Source organism: Ovis aries, chromosome 1 (genome assembly GCF_016772045.2).
Source record: "Ovis aries strain OAR_USU_Benz2616 breed Rambouillet chromosome 1, ARS-UI_Ramb_v3.0, whole genome shotgun sequence".
Classification (NCBI taxonomy): domain Eukaryota; kingdom Metazoa; phylum Chordata; class Mammalia; order Artiodactyla; family Bovidae; genus Ovis; species Ovis aries.
This window is the reverse complement of record NC_056054.1, coordinates 231,677,825-231,697,688: the sequence shown is the minus strand read 5'-3', so window position 1 is coordinate 231,697,688 and position 19,864 is coordinate 231,677,825. Positions and strand designations below refer to the sequence as shown.

At 41.2% G+C, this 19,864-nt stretch overlaps 1 protein-coding gene and 1 long non-coding RNA gene across 2 annotated transcripts in view; one reads left to right on the top strand and one right to left on the bottom strand.

Moving 5' to 3' along the window:
• The window catches only part of TIPARP (TCDD inducible poly(ADP-ribose) polymerase), a 143,207-nt gene that overhangs the window by 102,393 nt on the left and 20,950 nt on the right, over positions 1-19,864 (top strand). The window contains exon 2 of the mRNA XM_060394369.1: positions 14,488-15,440. Within this exon, the coding sequence (XP_060250352.1) occupies positions 14,527-15,440 (914 nt within the window). The 5' untranslated portion in view covers positions 14,488-14,526. The remainder of the gene's footprint in view (positions 1-14,487; positions 15,441-19,864) is intronic.
• On the bottom strand, positions 6,617-11,259 carry LOC114113873 (uncharacterized). Its single transcript, XR_003588606.3, has 2 exons — positions 11,122-11,259; positions 6,617-6,834 (listed from the first exon to the last, which is right to left on the bottom strand). It is a non-coding gene; the product is annotated as an uncharacterized LOC114113873 (long non-coding RNA).

Below are 19,864 nucleotides of genomic sequence, written 5' to 3'. Positions count from 1 at the left end.
TTTTTAACCAAGGAAACATTTTGATGTTTTTTGATGACTTTACATAACTCTGAAACCAAGAGGTTTCAGTGTAAACACACTGATGGAGAAATAACCAGTTCAGAGCCTTGATTTCCAATTAAGTGAAGTCTTTAGAAAGTGAAAAATAAAAGTCAGAGTCTCAGGTAGGTGATAGAGTCAAAAGAATTCAGTTAATAATGTTGCAAATATTTCCTTTTGTTTAATATAGATTTCCCTGATAAATTTCCATCTGCTTTGCATTTGAAAATAAAAGACAGCTGCTTTTTAAAAGTTTGTAGGCAAGAAGTCAATAAATAATGGGAACTCTAATTGCTACTATAGGTTTTTGTTTTAAAACCAGACTTTGGCTTACATTGCTAGAAACTTGTATGCACCTGTGTCAATTTTTAAAAAATATTTATTTATTTGGCTGCTGCACTGGGTCTTAGTTGCGGCATACAGGATCTTTAGTTGTGGCATTTGAACCCTTAGTTGTGGCATGTGGTATCTAGTTCCCTGACCAGGAATCAAACCCAAGGAACCCTGCACTGGAAATGTGGAGTCTTAGCCACTGGACTACTAGGGAAGTCCCTCAATTCTTTTTTTAGTAAATTTGTTTTTCATATTGTAATATACTTGACTTGACTTGGCTATTTTTCTTCCTCTAAACAAACAGAACCCATACAAATGTCAGATGTTTTTTTAGACTCAAATTAATTTCATAGCTTCCCCCAATGGGATCATCATTAACAAAGTTAGATAATAAGACTTGTAAATTAGCTTAGACTTATAGATTTTTTTTTTCCCTAACATGCCAAGCTTGCCTCTACCTCAGATGCTATTCCACCTACCTGAAATGCTCTTCCCCTAATATCCTCATGGCTAGCGACTGTATCTTCCCCAGGCTTCTGCTTAGATGTTTCTCTTGAAGGAAATGCCTTTCTGAATGGCACATCATTTTTTAAAAGGCCCTCATTACTTACTCAAACTATGTTTTTTAACATCTTACCCAGAGTGACTGTATATCTTTATCCAGGACAGTCCTGGTTTCATTTGCATTCTCTTAACATAACTATAAATAATTACTCTCAATGTGTCCTTGTTTGATGCATTATGTGGCTTGTCTACCCTTGAAAAAATAATGTGAAAGTGTTAGTCACTCAGTCATGTCTGACTCTTTTTGGCCCCGTGAGCTATAGCCCGCCAGGTTTCTCTATCCATGGAATTCTTCAGGCAAGAATACTGGAGTGGGTAGCCATTCCCTTTTCCAGGGAAGCTTCCAAACTGTTACCATGTCTTATTTTTATAGTACTCATCACTACCTGATACCATCTGTCTGTCTCCTCCTATTAGAATATTGATAGGAATTGAGCATTTTTTCTATTCTCTAGTATCCCTAGCACTTAGAAATGCTTAGAGCACAAATATCAGTAAATGTGTTGAATGAATGAGGGAATAGGTCATTAAGTACATGCTAATGTTAAATGTTGAATTTGTTGGATCATAGAAAAAGCAAGAGAGTTCCAGAAAAACATCTGCTTTATTGGCTATACCAACGCCTTTGACTGTGTGGATCACAACAAATTGTGGAAAATTCTTAAAGAGATGGGAATACCAGATCACCTTATCTGCCTCCTGAGAAATCTGTATGCAGGTCAAGAAGCAACAGTTAGAACCAGACATGGAACAATAGACTGGTTCCAAATTGGGAAAGGAGTATGGCAAGGCTATATATTGTCACCCTGCTTGTTTAACTTATATACAGAGTACATCCTGTGAAATGCCAGGCTGGATGAAGCATAACCTGAAATCAAGGTTGCCAGGAGAAACATCAGTAACCTCAGATATGGAGATGACACCACCCTTATGGCAGAAAGCAAAGAACAAAAGAGCCTCTTGATGAAACTGAAAGAAGAGAGTGAAAAAGTTTGCTTAAACTCAACATTCAAAAAACTAAGATCATGACATCTGGTCCCATCACTTCATGGCAAATAGATGGGGAAACAGTGGAAATAGTGAGATACTTTATTTTTTTTGGCTCCAAAATCACTGTAGATGGTGACTGCAGCCATGAAATTAAAAGACACTTGCTCCTTGGAAGAAAAGTCATGACCAACCTAGACAGCATGTTAAAAAGCAGAGACATTACTTAGCTAACAAAGGTCCATCTAGTCAAAGCTATGGCTTTTCCATTAGTCATGTATGGATATGAGAGTTGGACTATAAAAAAAGCTGAGCACTGAAGAATTGATCCTTTTGAACTGTGATGTTGGAGAAGATTCTTGAGAGTCCCTTGGACTGCAAGGAGATCAAACCAGTCAATCTTATAGAAAATCAATCGTGAATATTCATTGGAAGGACTGATGCTGAAGCTGAAACCCCAATACTTTGGCCACCTGATGCGAAGAACTGACTCATTAAAAAAGACCCAACTTGATGGACATGAGTTTGAGCAAGCTCTGGGAGTTGGTGATGGACAGGGAAGCCTGGTGTGCTGCAGTCCATGGGGTCTCAAAGAGTCAAACACGACTGAGCGACTGGACTGAACTGAATGTTAAATGCTCTCCTGTGAATTAGACAGGAGAAGCTAAGACGGTCTATGTTCAATGCATAAGTCCCAGCTGAGAGATTCTTGTTTGATTGGTCTTATGTAAAGAATATATATATATATTCTTTATATATATAAACAGATACACACACACACATATATAATAAGTAGCTGAAGTGATTCTCAGGCCAAGTTGAAAACCTATGGTCTAGGTGCTATATGCCTAGAGGAGTCAGAGATGAAAGGCAGGTGGACTTTAAAGCCATCTCTTTTCAGCAAATGGCTAGCATGTCCAGTCTATCAAAATCAACACACTGAACTTGGATATTAGCATGAAAATTTATGCTCTGTACATGATCCTACCCAGTGTGACTGGCCAGGGCTAATGATGAATTAAATTCCTAAATTCTGTTTTTGTCACTGGAAAACGTTTAGTATAGACAGAGTACGGGCTTTGCAGGGCATGAAAAGAAATGGAAACTGTTCATAGTCCAGAATGTCTTATGATAATATATAAGTGGGAAAAGGGAGGTTGTCTATGGAGAACTGATTCTGGGACTTGATGAAAATGAACACTTGGTCACAATTTATTCACTACAGGGAATAACTTTGTTATCAAACCTGTGCATACACCTTAATTATATCGCTAGGATAAATTCACACAGTAGAAATGCTTTTAACTCAGATGATGCTGCTGCTGCTGGAGAAATGCTTTTAACTCAGATGGTACTTGCATACAATTTTCAAGATTACTTGGGAATCTTTATTACTTTGGAATTCACTTTTTAAATATATAAACATTTTCCCTATTAAATTTAGGTGTACTTCAAGTATAAACAACTGAGTTGCTTAACATGCTAAGAAATAATATCAATAATACTAGATACAATAATTCTAGAAATCTTAGTAATTCTCTGACGATATGTAGTTCAGCTTAATTCTTCCTCACTATATATTCTTAGCACTTTGCATGTATAACTCTATTAAAGCACCCACCACACTATAATGTATTTATTTGTTTTACTTTTTGGCCATACCCGCCAAGTCTCCCTTCCCTCCTAGCATATGTACCTCCCCAAGTCCACGCCTCTCCACCCCCCTGACATTCTCCCTTCCTCCAACCCCAGAGTGTTTTAAACTCTGAACTCTTAAAGCAGCAGTGTCTGGAACATCTTGAAAGTGCAGAATCCTCTGCCTTTTGACATTTCTATTTCAAGAGGTCTAGGGTGGGGCTAGGCAATCTGTAGCTGACTTTTCCAGGTGATCTGGGTGGTCAGTTCACAAACAACCAACAGAAAGTAGGACTTATCTTAGTCATTATTGCATAACTAGTACTTGCTATGTACACACCCAATAGAAGTGAATTGAATAGACTGAATGAATGGCCTGGTAAAATTGTGGGACTTCTCTGAAGGAATCATTTAATACAGATGAAAACCAGTTAGATTAAACTTTGATTGTGTGCTGCATGAATTAACCAACAGGTCTAAAATGAAGGGGATTAAAGATTACACCTGGCTGTCATGGATTCTATGAAGATAAGAACAGTCCAGTAAGCAACTAAGCCTGTGCACCACAACCATTGAACCTGTGCTCTAGAGTCTGGGAATCACAACTACTGAGCCCACGTGCTGCAGCTGTTGAAGCCTGCGTGCCCCAGAGCCTGTGCTTTGCAACAGGGGAAGTCACTGCAATAAGCCCACACACCTCAACTGGAGTAGCCCCTGCTTGCTACAACTAGAGAAAAGCCTGAGAGCAGCAACAAGACCCAGCATAGTCATAAATGAATAAAATTATTTTTTTAAAAAAGAACAGGTCAATAGATTATTAGGCACTTTACAAATAAAATTTGGATAAACACAATAGATTGTGATCTGGCATAAGCATTTTAGAATTCATTCTATTTTCTCTGTATCATTTTCCAGTAAGCCTTCACTTTTTCCCAGACAGAAGTATCTTGTTGCCTCATCAGAGGTGGAGAAAAGATGTGAGTTTCAAGATAAAAGGAGATTATAAATGAGAAATATTTTTAAAACTTGGAAATGGTCTGCAAAGTGAACATTCTATCACTTTTTGAAAATATGAATCTTAACTTTACATTTATCAAAACATGCTCTTACCTCTGAGCTTTACATTAATTCACCCTTCATTCCTGCTGATGAAATTCTCTACTTTTAGTCGCTGTGACATATTGTCTAGTAGCATTTTCCAATCTTCTCCCACCAACACTATATTTAAGATCCACTTGAGGTAAATAAATTTCAGCCAGAATCTTTTCTTACTCTAGGATCCAAGAGTAGAGAACTGCCTCTCAGGAAAATAGGAAATCTTCCTTCAGATAAATTCCAAGAGTGGCCCATTAGTAACAACATCAAGATAGGGTTTTCACCAATAGGTTTCATGTTTTAAAACATCAGTAATTCAGTTGCATAAAAATAGTATGACTTTTCTCTCACTTTGAATATATCACATACATGTACTTTGAGTTAGAGAATAAGCTGTCCTTATATACACAGCCAGAAAAAATTACAGCTTGGACTTAGCACTCAAAGATAAGGAATTGTCAACCTGCCATTTATGCAAATTGGCTGTGTTCTCAGAACGAAATTGCTGAGAGCCAAGCCCTCTGTTTTAAAATCTCAAGTCTTCATTGTGCTTTCTGAGTCATGCTAGTCACTGTTTCCTTCTTGGACTGGTAACCAGAAATGATTGTCTTTCCACCAGAAGGTTGTTGGGGAATTAACTATTACTAATAATTGTGAAATCAGAAAGCAAGAAAGAGATATTAATACTTTACAGCACACATTCTGTTAGTAAAAATGAAAACAGGAGATCTTCAGTCACCTGAAGTTTCAAGTAATCTCAGCTTTTACATGAATAAATTGTTCATTGGAAGTACTATACTGAACCGAGCAGTCATACTAAAGTAAATCCAGCAGAAAAGAATCATGGGAATTAGCAATAAAAGGAGTACATGTGTGCTTGCTTAGTCGTGTCTGACTCTTTGTGACCCCATGGGCTGTAGCCTGCCAGGCTCCTCTGTTCAGGGAATTTTCCAGGGAAGAATACTAGAGTGGGTTGCCATTGAAAAAAAATTGGAATATTTCAATCCTATAAGCATATTTAAAAACAGATGACTTAGGGCCACATACAGAAAGTATGCACATGCATCTGCCATATATATTGCATATATGTTTGTGTCTTGTAGTTTTGAAGAGCATTCAAATAGGCACTTCTTCACGTACATGTACTTCTAATATTTAATCTAGTGACTTGAATGTAGCACTCAGTGAATAAATGATTTTTTTAAGTGAAAAGTTAAGAAGTTTTTAAAGTTAAGTTCAGTGACAAGAAACCAGTTAAGTAAAACTTAGTTATTTGGAAAGTTAAACAGCTATTTGTTTCCACGTGGAAAACTGCTTATAATATAATGTTAGGTAAAATATGAATATACTATAATGTTATAATAAAAAACCTTTGAATAAAATAAGACAGAATAACTATAGCAGGGCTATACCAGGGCTTCCCTGGTAGCTCAGTGGTAAAGTATTTGCCTGCCAATGCAGGAGATGAGGGTTTGATCCTTGGGTTGGGACTATCCCCTGGAGAAGGAAATGGCAACCAATTCCAATACTCTTGCCTGGGAAATCCCATGGACAGAGGAGCCTGGCGGGCTGCAGTCCATGGAGTTGCAAAGAGTCAGATATGATTTAGTGGCTAAACAACAACAGCTATAGCAAAATGTTAAAATGGGACTTGGGAAGTTTCACCTATGGGTAGTCTTATGTCTCCTCTCTGCTTTCTTTTTCTTTAATAAACATGTATCATAAAATGTTATATAATATATGTACTATATAACATGTATATAATTTGGCATATCTGGAATTGGCAGGAAATGCTATAGGAATAGAAATATTGCTTTGTGACTGTTCTTATGTTTCTGACATTCTAGGTCATGCTGCTGTCTAACTGGTAGAGCCTGCAAGCAGGAAGACTTAGTTAGAAGATAACTTGTGGCAGTTTCTGCTTTAGCCAAGAATATGTTTAGCTACATGTAACAGAAAACAGTTTAACCAAATTGGGGGTTTATTTTTCAGATATAACAATGAGTCCAGGGTAGCCACTCTAGGACTACTGTAGCAGCTTTAAGATGCCATGAATGACCCAGCTCCTCATATAATTCTGCTCCAGGGTCCTTAGCTTGTAGATACCATCTTCTTCTTTTCCACATCATGTTCGCCTTCATTTTTGTCATGAGGTTCCAGTTCTGTCTTCATGTTAGTATTCTATCAGGAAGAAAAAAAAAGGAAGTAAAGAATTGGGGTATCTTTATATTAGGAAAAAAAAATCTTTCTTTTAGAAATCATCACTCTACATCTAGAACCATATCTCATGGCCACCTACACATGTACAGGATCTAGGGAATGCATTTTGAGGCTAGGCATATTGCTAGCCCTTCTCAAAAAAAAAAGTATCAGAATATTTCTATTAAAAAAGAGGTAACAAGCAATGTCTTTCCTTTCTTCTCATATAAGGAATACTCAACCCCTCCCTAAGAGAAAAAAGAAATCCCAAGGTTTCCGCAATGAGCTTAGAGTCCAAGATTCAGAAATCCCAATGATGTGGGATACTCTGCAGTAGCAATGTGTATCTTCATGTACTAGCATCAGTTTTTTTACAAAGTTATTTGCAATGTAATGATATAAGTAATTAAGTAATGGTGAGAGTGGAAGAATTTGCTTAAAGCTCAACATTCAGAAAACTAAGATCATGGCATCCGGTCCCATCACTTCATGGCAAATAGATGGGGAAACAGTGGCTTACTTTATTTTGGGGGGCTACAGAATCAATGCAGATGGTGACTGCAGCCATGAAATTAAAAGATGCTTACTCCTTGGAAGCAAAGTTATGACCAATCTAGACAGCATATTAAAAAGCAGAGACATTACTTTGTCATCAAAGGTCTGTCTAGTCAAGGCTATGGTTTTTCCAGTAGTCATGTATGGATGTGAGAGTTGGACTATAAGGAAAGCTGAGCACCGAAGAATTGACGCTTTTGAACTGTGGTGTTGGAGAAGACTCTTGAGAGTCCCTTGGACTGCAAGGAGATCCAACCAGTCCATTCTAAAGGAGATCAGTCCTGGATGTTCATTGAAAGGACTGATGTTGAAGCTGATACTCTAATATTTTGGCCACCTGATATGAAGAGCTGACTCATTTGAAAAGACCCTGATGCTGGGAAAGATTAATGGCAGGAGGAGAAGGGGATGACAGAGGATGAGATGGTTAGATGGCATCACCGACTCAATGGACATGAGTTTGGGTAAACTCCGGGAGTTGGTGATGGACAAGGAGGCCTGGCGTGCTGCAGTTCATGGGGTCGCAAAGAGTCGGGCACGACTGAGCGACTGAACTGATAAGGAACATAAAGTTTTTAAAACTCCTATTCAGAAAAAGGAAGACTGAAACACAGTGGTCACTGGTCCACAGAGCATCTCAAATCCTGTTGGCTAGAGCAAAGAATCCATGCCAGTTAGTTAATCTGTCAGCTCCTGGTTCTGTTCTTCAAGAAGATCTTATTACTGCATTAAATTCCCGGGATCACATCTGAGGCAGACATTGTGGGGGAAGACACATTTTCGGAGCAGTAAAATTTTAGCAGTACAAGGAGCCTAGACCCAAGATTGGTGAGTCCAGATTTTGGTGCCATTTTCCCCTTTGAGCCAACTGACACTCTGAAAACAGTAGTGGAGAGGTTGAGAGCTAGTTAGAGTTCTCCGTTGCAGCAAAAGGAGTAAGTAGGGAGCGATGGGTAAAAAACAAGCTGGAATTCCAAAGGGCTACACCCTGGGAGTAACTTTTGATTATTAATCTTTGATTGGATTCAGGTGATCTGCTTTTATTCTAAGTGTCTCCCAATATTCCCAGCCTCGCTTTTGCCTCCCACATAGACTCTGAGCTTGGCTGTGTGATTTGCTTTGGCTCATAGTATATTACTAAGCATGATTCAACCAAAGGCTTGTGCATTGAGACTTGTCCCCTTGAAATGTTCCCTCTTGGAAACCCGAGAAGTTTCCATGTTGTGAGGAAGCCCAAGTTAGTCACATGAAGAATTCTTGTAGGAAAAAAAGCCAGGGAAGTCAGCCAAGAACCAGAACAGACACATGACCTTCCCTGAACCAGGCCCCAGCCATCTGAGCCACCCCAACTGAGACTCCAGATATGGTGGAGCAGAGATGAGCCATCTGCCCTATGCCCTGACTGGATTCTTCAGCCAGAGACTCCAGAATCATAGGTAAATAAGAGTTGTTGTTTTAAGTCATAAGTTTTGGGGTCATTTGTTCACAGCAATAAGTAACTGAAACACTACTAAAAGAATAAAGAATGTATATGCATAACAAGTAACCTAATTGTTAAGAGACAATAGAATTTAAAATACTCCAAAAGGCATGAAAGGAAAAAGCATAAAACAGATGAGACAAACAGAAAGCAAACAGTAAACTGGCAGATTTAAACTCAGATACTTGATTCTAGGAAACTCCATGTATGAGCAGGCACAAATCAAGATTTGTCTCAATACAATTAAAAAATTTTTTATTCATTTTTGGCTGCGCTGAATATTTGTTGCTGCACACAGGCTTTGTCGAGTTGCAGTGAACGGGGGCTACTCTTCATTGTGGTGTGCAGGCTTCTCACTACACTGACATTTCTTGTGGAGCACAGGGGCTCTAGCTGTGCTGGCTTCAGTATCTGTGGCTTGCAGTCCCCTGGTTACAGCTCAGGGGCTCGAGAGCCCAGGTTCAGTAGATGTGGCACATAGGCTTAGTTTCCCCCTTGCATGTGAGATCTTTCCACACCAGGGATCTAATCTGTGTCCCCTGTATTCCTGCTGCTGCTAAGTTGCTTCAGTCGTGCCCAACTCTGTGCGACCCCATAGACGGCAGCCCACCAGGCTCCTCTGTCCCTGGGATTCTCCAGGCAAGAACACTGGAGTGGGTTGCCATTTCCTTCTCCATCCCCTGCATTGGCAGGCAGATTTTAAATCACTGGACCACCTGGGAAGTCCCTCAGTACAATCTTTAAAGCTTGGAAATTCTTGTCTTTTACTTAGTAGTTTCTGAATTCTGTCCATAACATTCTCACCTTAAAGACCCTGCCTTGATGCATATGAAATAGGCCTGCTGGGGGAGCATATTGTTGTCACTGTGTTGTGTCTGACTCTATGACCCCATGGACTGTAGCCTGCCAGGCTCCTCTGTCCATGGGACTTCCCAGGCAAGAATACTGGAGTGGGTTGCCATTTCCTTCTCCAGGAGATCTTCCTTACCCAGCGACTGAACTCGTGTCTCCTATATTGGCAGGCAGATTCTTTGCCATTGAGCCACCTAGGAAACCCAGATACTACCCTTAATCTCTTCTTTGCTGATGTGTCACTCAGTTTGGTTTATAACAATTTAAGAAAGGCTTGGAACCATAGTATTTATTATTATCCCTTCTTTTTAACAAGCTTGATAAAGTTATATTAATACTGACTTTTTCAGCCCATAATGCCTCCAAGCTATGGAATTAAGTCACTTTAGATTTCAGGTCACAGGAGAGCAACTCTTTGGGAGCTGTGTTCTTTTTCTACCAGCTGATGGGGATACAGTCGTGATTAATTTTCCTTGATTTTGACCCAGGCCTACTTTCTCCATAGTGAAGTGAAAGTCGCTCAGTCGTGTCCAACTCTTTGTGATCGCATGAACTTACAGTCCATGGAATTCTCCAGGCCAGAATACTGGAGTGGGTAGCCTTTCCCTTCTCCAGGTGATCTTCCCAACCCAGGGATTGAACCCAGGTCTTCTGCATTGTAGGCGGATTCTTTACCAGCTGAGCCACAAGGGAAGCCCAACTTTTTCCATATATAGTGATTATATGAATAGTGCTTCTTCCTCCACCGCTGAAAAATATTCAATAGATTGATTCACCATCCAGGATGTTTTACAATCCAGAAAATATAGCAAATTTGGGATATACGGCAAATATTTTAGAGGCGAGTACATGGTGCTACAAAAGCTCCATGAGGACAGGGAAGGTGTCTGGGCTGATCAGAACTGCTGTAGTCTAAACCTCCACTTAGCCCTCAGCATGCAATCCGCACTCGAAAAACTATTTGTTGAATGAAAAGACAAGTCATCATGGTGTCTGTATCCTTTAAAACACACATAAACGTGCCTATACCTCAACACCCCAAAACTAAGTTTCCCTTCTGCAATGCTGCGAATGTTTCCCGTGAAACAGGAATGCCTGCAACCAGGTCTGGCAAGCGCTCGCCCCGGTGCGGTGCGCGCCCGCCCGTCCGGAACGGGGCGGGCGACCCCGTCTGGCCGCAGCAGCCATAGCAGCCGATCACCTCCTCTCGGGGTCGGCGGCTTCAGCGGCAGGAGGCCTCTGGTGAGGAGGCAAATAAACAAAGCCAACCGCACAAAAACGGGTTGTTCTGTTTCACATCCTCCCTCGGGTTTCCTCCGAACAAAGTGACCCTCCATCTGTCCGCAGGCAGGTGGAGCTCGCCCCTCCCACGCGGCGCGCACCTCCCCTCCTCACAGCTGCTCGACCCGAGACGCGTGTAGACGCGGACCCTCCAGGACACAGCAGGCGGCCAAAGGACACGCCTCCTCCAGGGAGCACGCGGCCCCGCACGCACACCTCTCGCGCGCCTCCTCGCGAGTGAGCGCGCACGCGCACGTGGGGCGGGCCGCCTTCCCGGCACCCACTGAGCTCCCAGTCCCCTCACCCCACCCCACCCCCCTGCTGCTCAGGCTCCGCCTCCGCGACAGGGCTGCTGAGAGGAGGCGACCGGAAGCCACTTTAAAGCAGAGCTCGAGGTGACAGGCGAGCGAGCTGGTTCGGGAGTGCAGTCGCGGCTTTCTGCGCTCCCCGCGGCAGAATGGCCCGAGTGCCGCTCGCCGCTTCTCCAGCCTATGACCCCTAGACGCCGGAGCCCACCCTCCGCGCCCACCCTCTGGCGCGAACGCTGCCTGCGAACCGGCGTCGCCCGGCTCAGCTCCTGTGGTCCGTTCTCTCAGACAGCCCGTTTCAGGTAAAGGACTCGGTTCTGAGGCGCCGGTGAGGGACCCTCGCTGGGATGGTGGTCGCGGAAGGGGGTGCCGGCCTTGCTGCCTGCATTCACAGATCTGGGGTGATTGGTGTTTAGACTGCCTTTTTGTACCGAATTCACTTGGATCCAGTCAATATCAGGATGGCATGGATTTACACTTTTAGTCACTTCGGGTCTCTGGCAGGTGTATAAATTGGAGTGAGACACTGGGTTTAGTCGCGGGCGCCGGCGGCTTCCCATTTCCACTGTGTAAGAGAGGCTCGGGGGCGCGTCTATGCGGTCGCCCCTGCCGGGCAGACCCCTGGCGTTCTGAGGCGCACATCGCGGGGGAGAGCACGGCTGCTGAGGGGAGCCTTCCGGCAGACCCGCGTTACGGCTGCAGCCCAGAAGTTTGCAAGCTGTTTTCAGATTAACTTTAAAGTCCTCGCCTTCCTCCCCGCCAGCCGGAGAAACGCCCTCTGCGTTTCCTCCGCTCTGCTCAGGTCGGTCCTCCGAGTCCTCGAGCCTCGCAGGACAGTCTTTTCGGGAAGGTCGGTCGAGGAAAGAAAGAAATTGAGGCGCCGCGACTGGCTTCTGGAAGGGGGAGGGCAGCCGGGGCGGGGGGTCGCTGGGTGGGTGGGAGGAGGCCGGCCCGGGGGTATAGGAGCAGGAGGGGGTGGGCTACTCGGGAACACCAGGGATCTGGCCGCGAATCGGCTGCGCCGGGCAGAGTTCGTGCAGTCCCGGGCGCCGAGCTGCGCAAACCGCCGCGGCCGGCAGGAGGCGTCCCTCGGACCCCCGGCCGGGATCCGAGCGTCGTTCTACGCCCAGACGGAGTCCTGAGTTGGGAGCGGGGCGGTTTCCCCGACGGTGGTGGGGTGCAGAGTGCCTGAGAACTGGGGCATCACCCGGGGGCATCGTGAGGTGAATGGTGAAGCTGTAGGTCGCTGGCGGAGGGACTAGAGGAAGTGTCCTTCCAATCTTTTTTTTTTTCTGTTATGCAAACTAATTGAGGAACTAGGTTCTAGTGACTTCCTCACTCCAGCCACTCCTCCAGTTCTCTGCCTCTTTCTCGGTTTTATTTCTGTGTTTGACAGAGGGCAAAAATAGGAAAAGTTGTGGCGTCTGTGTGCCCTCGTATAAATGAACTGGGTTTCGTGCCTGTTTAGCCTTGATTGGGTGTGATAGGAGTGGTTATTGTGTGTGTGTGTGTGTGTGTGTGTGGAGTGAGTGAGTGCGTGCGTGGGGGAAGGCACAGGCCAGTTTGGTGTGGAGAGGGAATACCACAATCTGTGCCAATTGTGCCTTAAGGCAAGAGCACCAAATGATGAATAATAACGCCTGGCTTGGCTGCTTTCCAGTTGATTTATGTCTTATGTCAAGTCCCTCCTTCGTGAAGCTTTCCCTAACAATGCCAGCTCACACTGAACTCTCCTTTTTCTACCTTTTTTTTTGTACTTGCCCTGTACATTAACGCCTTGTTATATACTGTTTTTAATTTTTCTGAGTTTATTATGCACTTTTTACAAATGTAGACTTATAAGTCCCTCCAATTAAATATTTTATTCTTTTTTTCTGGGAACTCAATTTTTTTCATTTTGTTGTTTTTCTTGACCCATAAAGGCTCACGGAACTTGCCATTTAATTGGTGCTTTTTCTTCAATAATTCAGCTAGAAAATATTATGGAGCACCCACTGTGTGCATTGTGCTAGGCACTGTACCCTGGATGCTTACTTGGTGAAGTCATGAGCCCTTGCATCAAAGATTTCTTTCAGTCTATTGGATAAGGGAGAAGAGGATTAATTGCTCATCACCACCCCTTTTCCACCTGGCATAATGCTCAGTAAATATTTTCAGAATTAGTTAATGAATGCTAGATTGTGGAGGAGACACCATTCATCATTTTACAAAGTTTTCCTTGGTTTTTAAGTTCTAGTTTTTTTCAATAGGTCTGATTCTACAAAGAAAGCACTTTTTAAGTCCCTGAGTAGTTCATTAGGAATCTGAAATTTGGTGTATTTTGTTTTCTTGTGTTATTTTTCTGTGCCTTCTTTTTTTTTTTTTTTTTAATTCACATATGTAGTTTTTCTGAAGACAGGGAGGCCCCTTTCTGTATTAGGAAGTTGCTTTTGGTTTCTAAAACAGTGTGCAGTGGTTGTTGCTGATATAGCTTCTGTTGCTAAATAAACCCTGGTATTCTTCCACTAGTAGTGGTAATGTTTTGGGGATTGCAAAAGTAGACCCTTAACATTCTTAGGGAATATATTGGAACTTCCTGCATCTAGACATGCTTCAACAGGTTCCTGGTTTTCTCCCATATAATATTTCAGTTGAGAGCCTGCTTCCTCTGTATAGCCTCATACCGCAAATTCACTCACAGTTAATTTGCAGTTTTTCCTGCATTTGACAGGTTTTTTTTCTTTACAGTTTTTGTCACCTCATGAGACAGATACATAAATAGCTGTGAAGAGAACCACAAAGCAATAGAGATGTGGTTTCCCCACTGTCATAGATGCACATATTTCTACCCCTCTCTCCACTCCATCCTAGACTTAAACTGTAAAAATTCATATCCCAGCAGAATTACAAATCATTATCTGTTAAGTCCACAAATAAACGGAGCCTAGTGGAAGATGCTGTCTCTCTCTCTTTCATCTTTACCTGTTTGTGGGCTTTTGAATAACCTTGGCTCCTTTGGAGCCTTGATTCTCAACAAAATTAAAAAGTGACATATAAAGATGAAATATAGTTTAGGAGGAAGGATTTCAGGAACTTAGAGACTAAAACAAAACATATTGATGAATGAAAAGGATTCCGTTGTTGTCAGCTTGTAAATGATCTTCTTTCCTTTCCTGGTAGGATTTTTAGACTGAGGAGCAATTGGAGCTAATCTGCATCATGGAAGTGGAAACCACTGAACCTGAGCCAGACTGTGTAGTGCAGCCTCCTTCTCCTGATGAATTTTCATGCCCAGTGAGACTCTCTGAGAAGATCACTCCGTTGAAGACTTGTTTTAAGAAAAAAGATCAGAAGAGGTTGGGAACCGGAACCTTGAGGTCTTTGAGGCCAATATTAAACACTTTGTTAGAATCTGGCTCACTTGATGGGGTTTTTAGATCTAGAAACCAGAGTGCAGAAGAGAGCAGCTTACATGAACCTATGGTGAAGAAACCCTTGGAAATCAATACATCGTGTCCACCTACTGAAAACAGTATGTCTGTCCTGATTCCTGATGGGACAAATGTTGGGGCCCAGATGCCAGAAGCCCATCCTCCCACTGATGCTCCGGAGCAGGTGGTTCCAATCCAGGATCATAGCTTTCCACCAGAAACCATCAGTGGGACAGTGGCAGATTCTACAGCAGGGCACTTCCAGACTGACCTTTTGCACCCAGTTTCAAGTGATGTTCCTGCTAGTCCCGACTGCATAGACAAAGTCATGGATTATGTTCCAGGGGTTTTCCAAGATAACAGTTTTACAATCCAGTACATTTTGGACACCAGTGACAAGTTGAGTACCGAGCTCTTTCAGGACAAAAGTGAGGAGGCCTCCCTTGACCTTGTGTTTGAGCTGGTGAACCAGCTACAGTACCACACTCACCAAGAGAATGGAATTGAAATTTGCATGGACTTTTTGCAAGGCACTTGTATTTATGGCAGGGATTGTTTGAAGCACCACACGATCTTGCCATATCACTGGCAGATCAAGAGGACAACTACGCAAAAGTGGCAGAGTGTATCCAATGACTCCCAGGAACACTTGGAAAGATTTTACTGTAACCCAGAAAATGATAGAATGAGAATGAAGTATGGGTATGTATTCATAACTACTCTAAAGCTCTTGTGAAGTCCTAGAGAGAAGGTAAAAAGGCTAAAGGCTTAGTAGGGTGGTTTCTTTCAGTAGTAACCTAACAGGTTTTATCCTCTTTTTCTACTTTTGTTCTTTTGGCTGTGTGCTATCCTGATTTTTCATGGCAGTTGAATGCAGGCTATTTATCTAACCAGACAATGAAGGTTTTATGATTTGAACAATTCAGATGTCACTCTGCGCAATATGTGTGTGACTGAGAAGTTGCATATACATTGAATATTGTGAATCAAATACTGTTTTAATCACACAGGAGAGCTTGCTTTTGAAAGAAAATCTATGGTGAATCTTATAAATTATGAATGCTTAATTTATCTAATTTTAAAGTTTTGCATACTGAGAAGTTGCTGTATTTTTAAAAGAAAGTAGTGGTAGTTGGAGATTTTCATGACCCTCTTTTCATTTTGAATAGTTCAGAAAATTTTTCTGTGAATGACTCTGAGACCCTCCCAAACTTCTGAATTGTGCCCAAACATGTTGTTTCTTTTTTAGTTTCCTTGAAGCTTTTTACCATTAATTTTATTATTCTATTTATCTTACAGATAAATTGTTCCACAACTCAGTATTTTTTTAAACCTGAAAGAGTCTTTTAACAGTGAGTGAAGGAAAATCTATGCTAATGGACATATTTTTTTGTTATTTACATAAAAGCAGTTATCCTCATGTTTTTGTGGGCAAGACCTATATTGGGTTGACCAGGAAGTTCATTTGGAAAAAAGATTGTATAGAAAAACCCGAATGACCTTTCTGGCCAACTCAATAAATAAATTGGTTCTTTTAGTATGTATATCCAAGCATTATTCACTGATAGGGGAACTGAAATTTCCACATCTGCGTTCTTTAATGAACTTGAAAATAGAGAAACAATAGTTGCTACATATAAAGTTGCTAGTGCAAAAACGGTTGTATAATAAGCACTGATCTTTGTATTCTTAAGTTGTTTCTCCTGTAGTATAAAGGGACTTACAACAGGCTGACTATCCTAACTCAAAAGTTCAGTTTTGAGTCAGTTTTATTCACTGATAAATTATATGACCCAAGTGTCTGGAGAGTCTGAAGGCAAATGGTGGTAGTGAACCATTTCCATGTTGTCCAGTTCTATTAGTTTTGATGTTAACCTTCTGTGTTCTAACAGTGCCAGAGCATTGTTGGCATCACAGTAACCTGGCCTTTGTTTAACTTCTCTTGCTCCCATTTAGTATTAGGTAAGTGGTTTTCTTTTAATATTTCAGTACACAGACCCGTCTGTTTTTTTAGCAATTTAATTACACGAGAGTGGAATTTTGCATCTTGTGTTTCAAAAGCTACCTGTGGAGCAAGATGAGAAGCAATATAAAGCCCAAGTTTAGAGGCATTGTTATATAGAAGACCTCTTGGGATAAAAGTAAAGCTTATATCAAGAATACAGTTTTCCTGATCATAAATGTATTCTCTTGATAATATAATGCACTCAAGATCCCGTCCTGCTTGGGTAGCAGAATTCTTAGATCCTGTAACTACTTTTGACTTATTTTTTTAAGCCAGGATTGAAAGAGAGAAAAATGTTTTCCATTTTGCCTTAAAATTCTTTTTAATAAGGTATTGTCCAAAGTCTCTGTTGCCTATGAGCTAGCAGTTCTAATTGGTATGTCAAGGGTAATTAATTTTATATACTCTCAAAGCCACTCTAATCCTTCCATCTCCATTGCAAAACTCTACATAACAGTGGCCTCCCACTTCACTCTTATGAAGCAGATTTCCAGTCTGCTGAGTACTTGAGCATCTTGGTACATTAAGTTTCTGTCTGTTTGAATTGGTTGGGAAGAAACTAGCAGGATTATTGTCCAACACATTATGTTCTCTTACCATGAGCAAGACAAGACAGGTATTTTGATCCCAGAAAATCCAGGAATTCTTAGGACAGCAGTGTATTGAGTATTTTATCCTTTGGTAGACTTTCTTTACTGAAAAATAGACATAGAGGAAAGCCCATATGCATTCATTGTTGGATCAGTTATAAAGTGGTTACAGTGAGTGCTTGATTTCCAACCCAGTTTAAAGGAAGTAAGTGTTTATTTGACACTTAAGAGGAAAAGTTTGAGAGAATTATCATTATAGTTACTATTGCTGGCACTGTATTGTTAACTGGTGGTTAAGTGGTCCTGCCCTGACAAAAATAGCCAAAAATATTGTTAATTATTAGTAAAGTGAAGTTCGCTGTGGACTACAGTAAGAAATGTTGTAAGATTGTAGATAGCTTAGTGTCAAAAATGGGTTTTTGGGAAGTTGACCTGTGGTCACTGCAACCTGGTTTTCCTTGTATTCCAAAGCGATGTTGTGTTTCCTGGCAACAAGATGCAGATAACGGCATGTTGAGCCTTGCTGAGAGATTCACAAACAAGCTGGAGCAGCCCAGGTTCACATGGTTACCACATTATTTGGCTAAAGCTATTAATCTCTGTGGTCAGGCCTGTAAAGCTGGTCTATCTGTGCAGATTGCACATAACCAGGAAGTGTGTGTTCAGCTGTGTATATGCCCAAGTCGAACCTGGCAGTCTTTGGATTCAGGAATAATGAATGGCAGTTGTTTATCCCACTTGTTTTCAGCAGTTTATATGACTTGGTAAATCATTCTTACATACTATACCCATAATAGTTCATTGTGTGGAACTTGGGGAAAGTTCATAGTTCTGCGTCTCTAGCAAAGATAAGAGTTCATAGTTTCAAACTGTGTAGATGAAATTCTTTGGTTTTTGCAAATGGATTTAACATCTGACTTAACTCAAATGAGATGTGCAGTGTTCATCTTATTCTTAAGAGTGAATGGAAGGAAAGTTGAGCTAGATAAGTTCACAGGTACCTTCCAACTATTAGTTAGGATGCTTAGCTACTAAAAACACATATGAAAATGGGATTTCAATAATAAAAGTGCTTATTTGGTACATTATAATGAAATTATTTTAACTGTTCTTTTCCAATTTTGCCTTCGCTCCAAATTATATTATTCCACTTTGCTTTCTCACTGCTTTTGTACATCTGCAACATGAACTGAAAACTAGTTGTATGTATGAACTCCCCATATTTAGTTGCCTAGGCTTCTTTTGCACACAGGATGAGCTTTGGAGAATTTCCAAATCCAAATACACAGTTAAGAAAACAACATCGAAAACATGTTGTGTTTTCCATTAAGAAAACAGTCTTTGACCAGTTTAGGCATTCATCCTTAGTAGAAAATGATAACTAAATGGCAGGACTAAGCGGTTTTAAAAGGGTCTTACGAACTGTGCAGAATACCGTTGTGGAGGATGTGCAAATCTCCCTTTAGCAACTGAGATCGCCATTAGTTTTCACATTACATTCATTTTAAAGTGTGCCAGAATAGTCTCCTAGTTATTATCACCCATAAAGAAGAGGCACTGTGCTGACCTTATTTTGGAGGTAACCTATAGTTGAAAATATGACCAGTGATTATTTGTAACTCTGAATTTCCTGAAAAAGGGAAGGATGAAGAAGAAAGTTGCAAACACTGACTCCATGGTTAATTTTTGTCAGAAGATAGTGTTCTTTTCTCCTCTTTAGAATTAAAACATTGATAAAAGAAGTTTGGGGGCTTAAGCCTAGAGTGTTGTCATAGCTGTAGTTCATTAGTTTTGAGTGATTTTGATTGCCATTGCTCTTAGAAGTTTGTTTCTGTTTTTTAAAAAACTGTCCAAGGGACAGTACCATTAGAAGACGTCACAGGAACTGTGTAAAAGAAGAATTGCTTATTAGTGATAATGAAGAGCACATGCTGTTCTTTTCTATATGACTTGCAGAGTGGATTATCTAAAGTAGACCAAGCTCCTGACTGAACTCTACTGGAATAGTTAAATTAGCCAAGTTAGCTCTGGCCTGCACAGCTGTGATGATGTATGAACTAACTCATTATGTGTTATTGATAACACAGAGAGAGGAGAACAGCTGAAACTTACTATGCCTTGTGACTTTTTGGTATTTCTTGAATATACACAGCTGGATGAGTTTGAATTTATTTAAAAAATTCCTGCCGAAGAGAAAGAGAGAGCTCCATAAGCAAGAACTGTGTTTGAAGTGACTTTCAAAATGTGTGCCTTGTGCTTCAGGAGAAAGCAATCCAGTGAATTATTTTCTGTACCTCTTTATGATGCTATTTACATATGAAATAAAGCTAATTGGCTTCTGTCTATACTAATCCAGGGAAGTTACTGGGTCTGTGTAGCGCCTTCATGAGAATCAATAGCAATCATTCATTTATTCCCTTTCTGGTTTTGTCAGTAAGCAGATTAGACTTTTTGAAGCAGCTGTCACCTGGCTTCAGGTTGGGGTCAGTCTGTTCCTGATATATTCATGGTCATGAAAATGAATCTTGTAG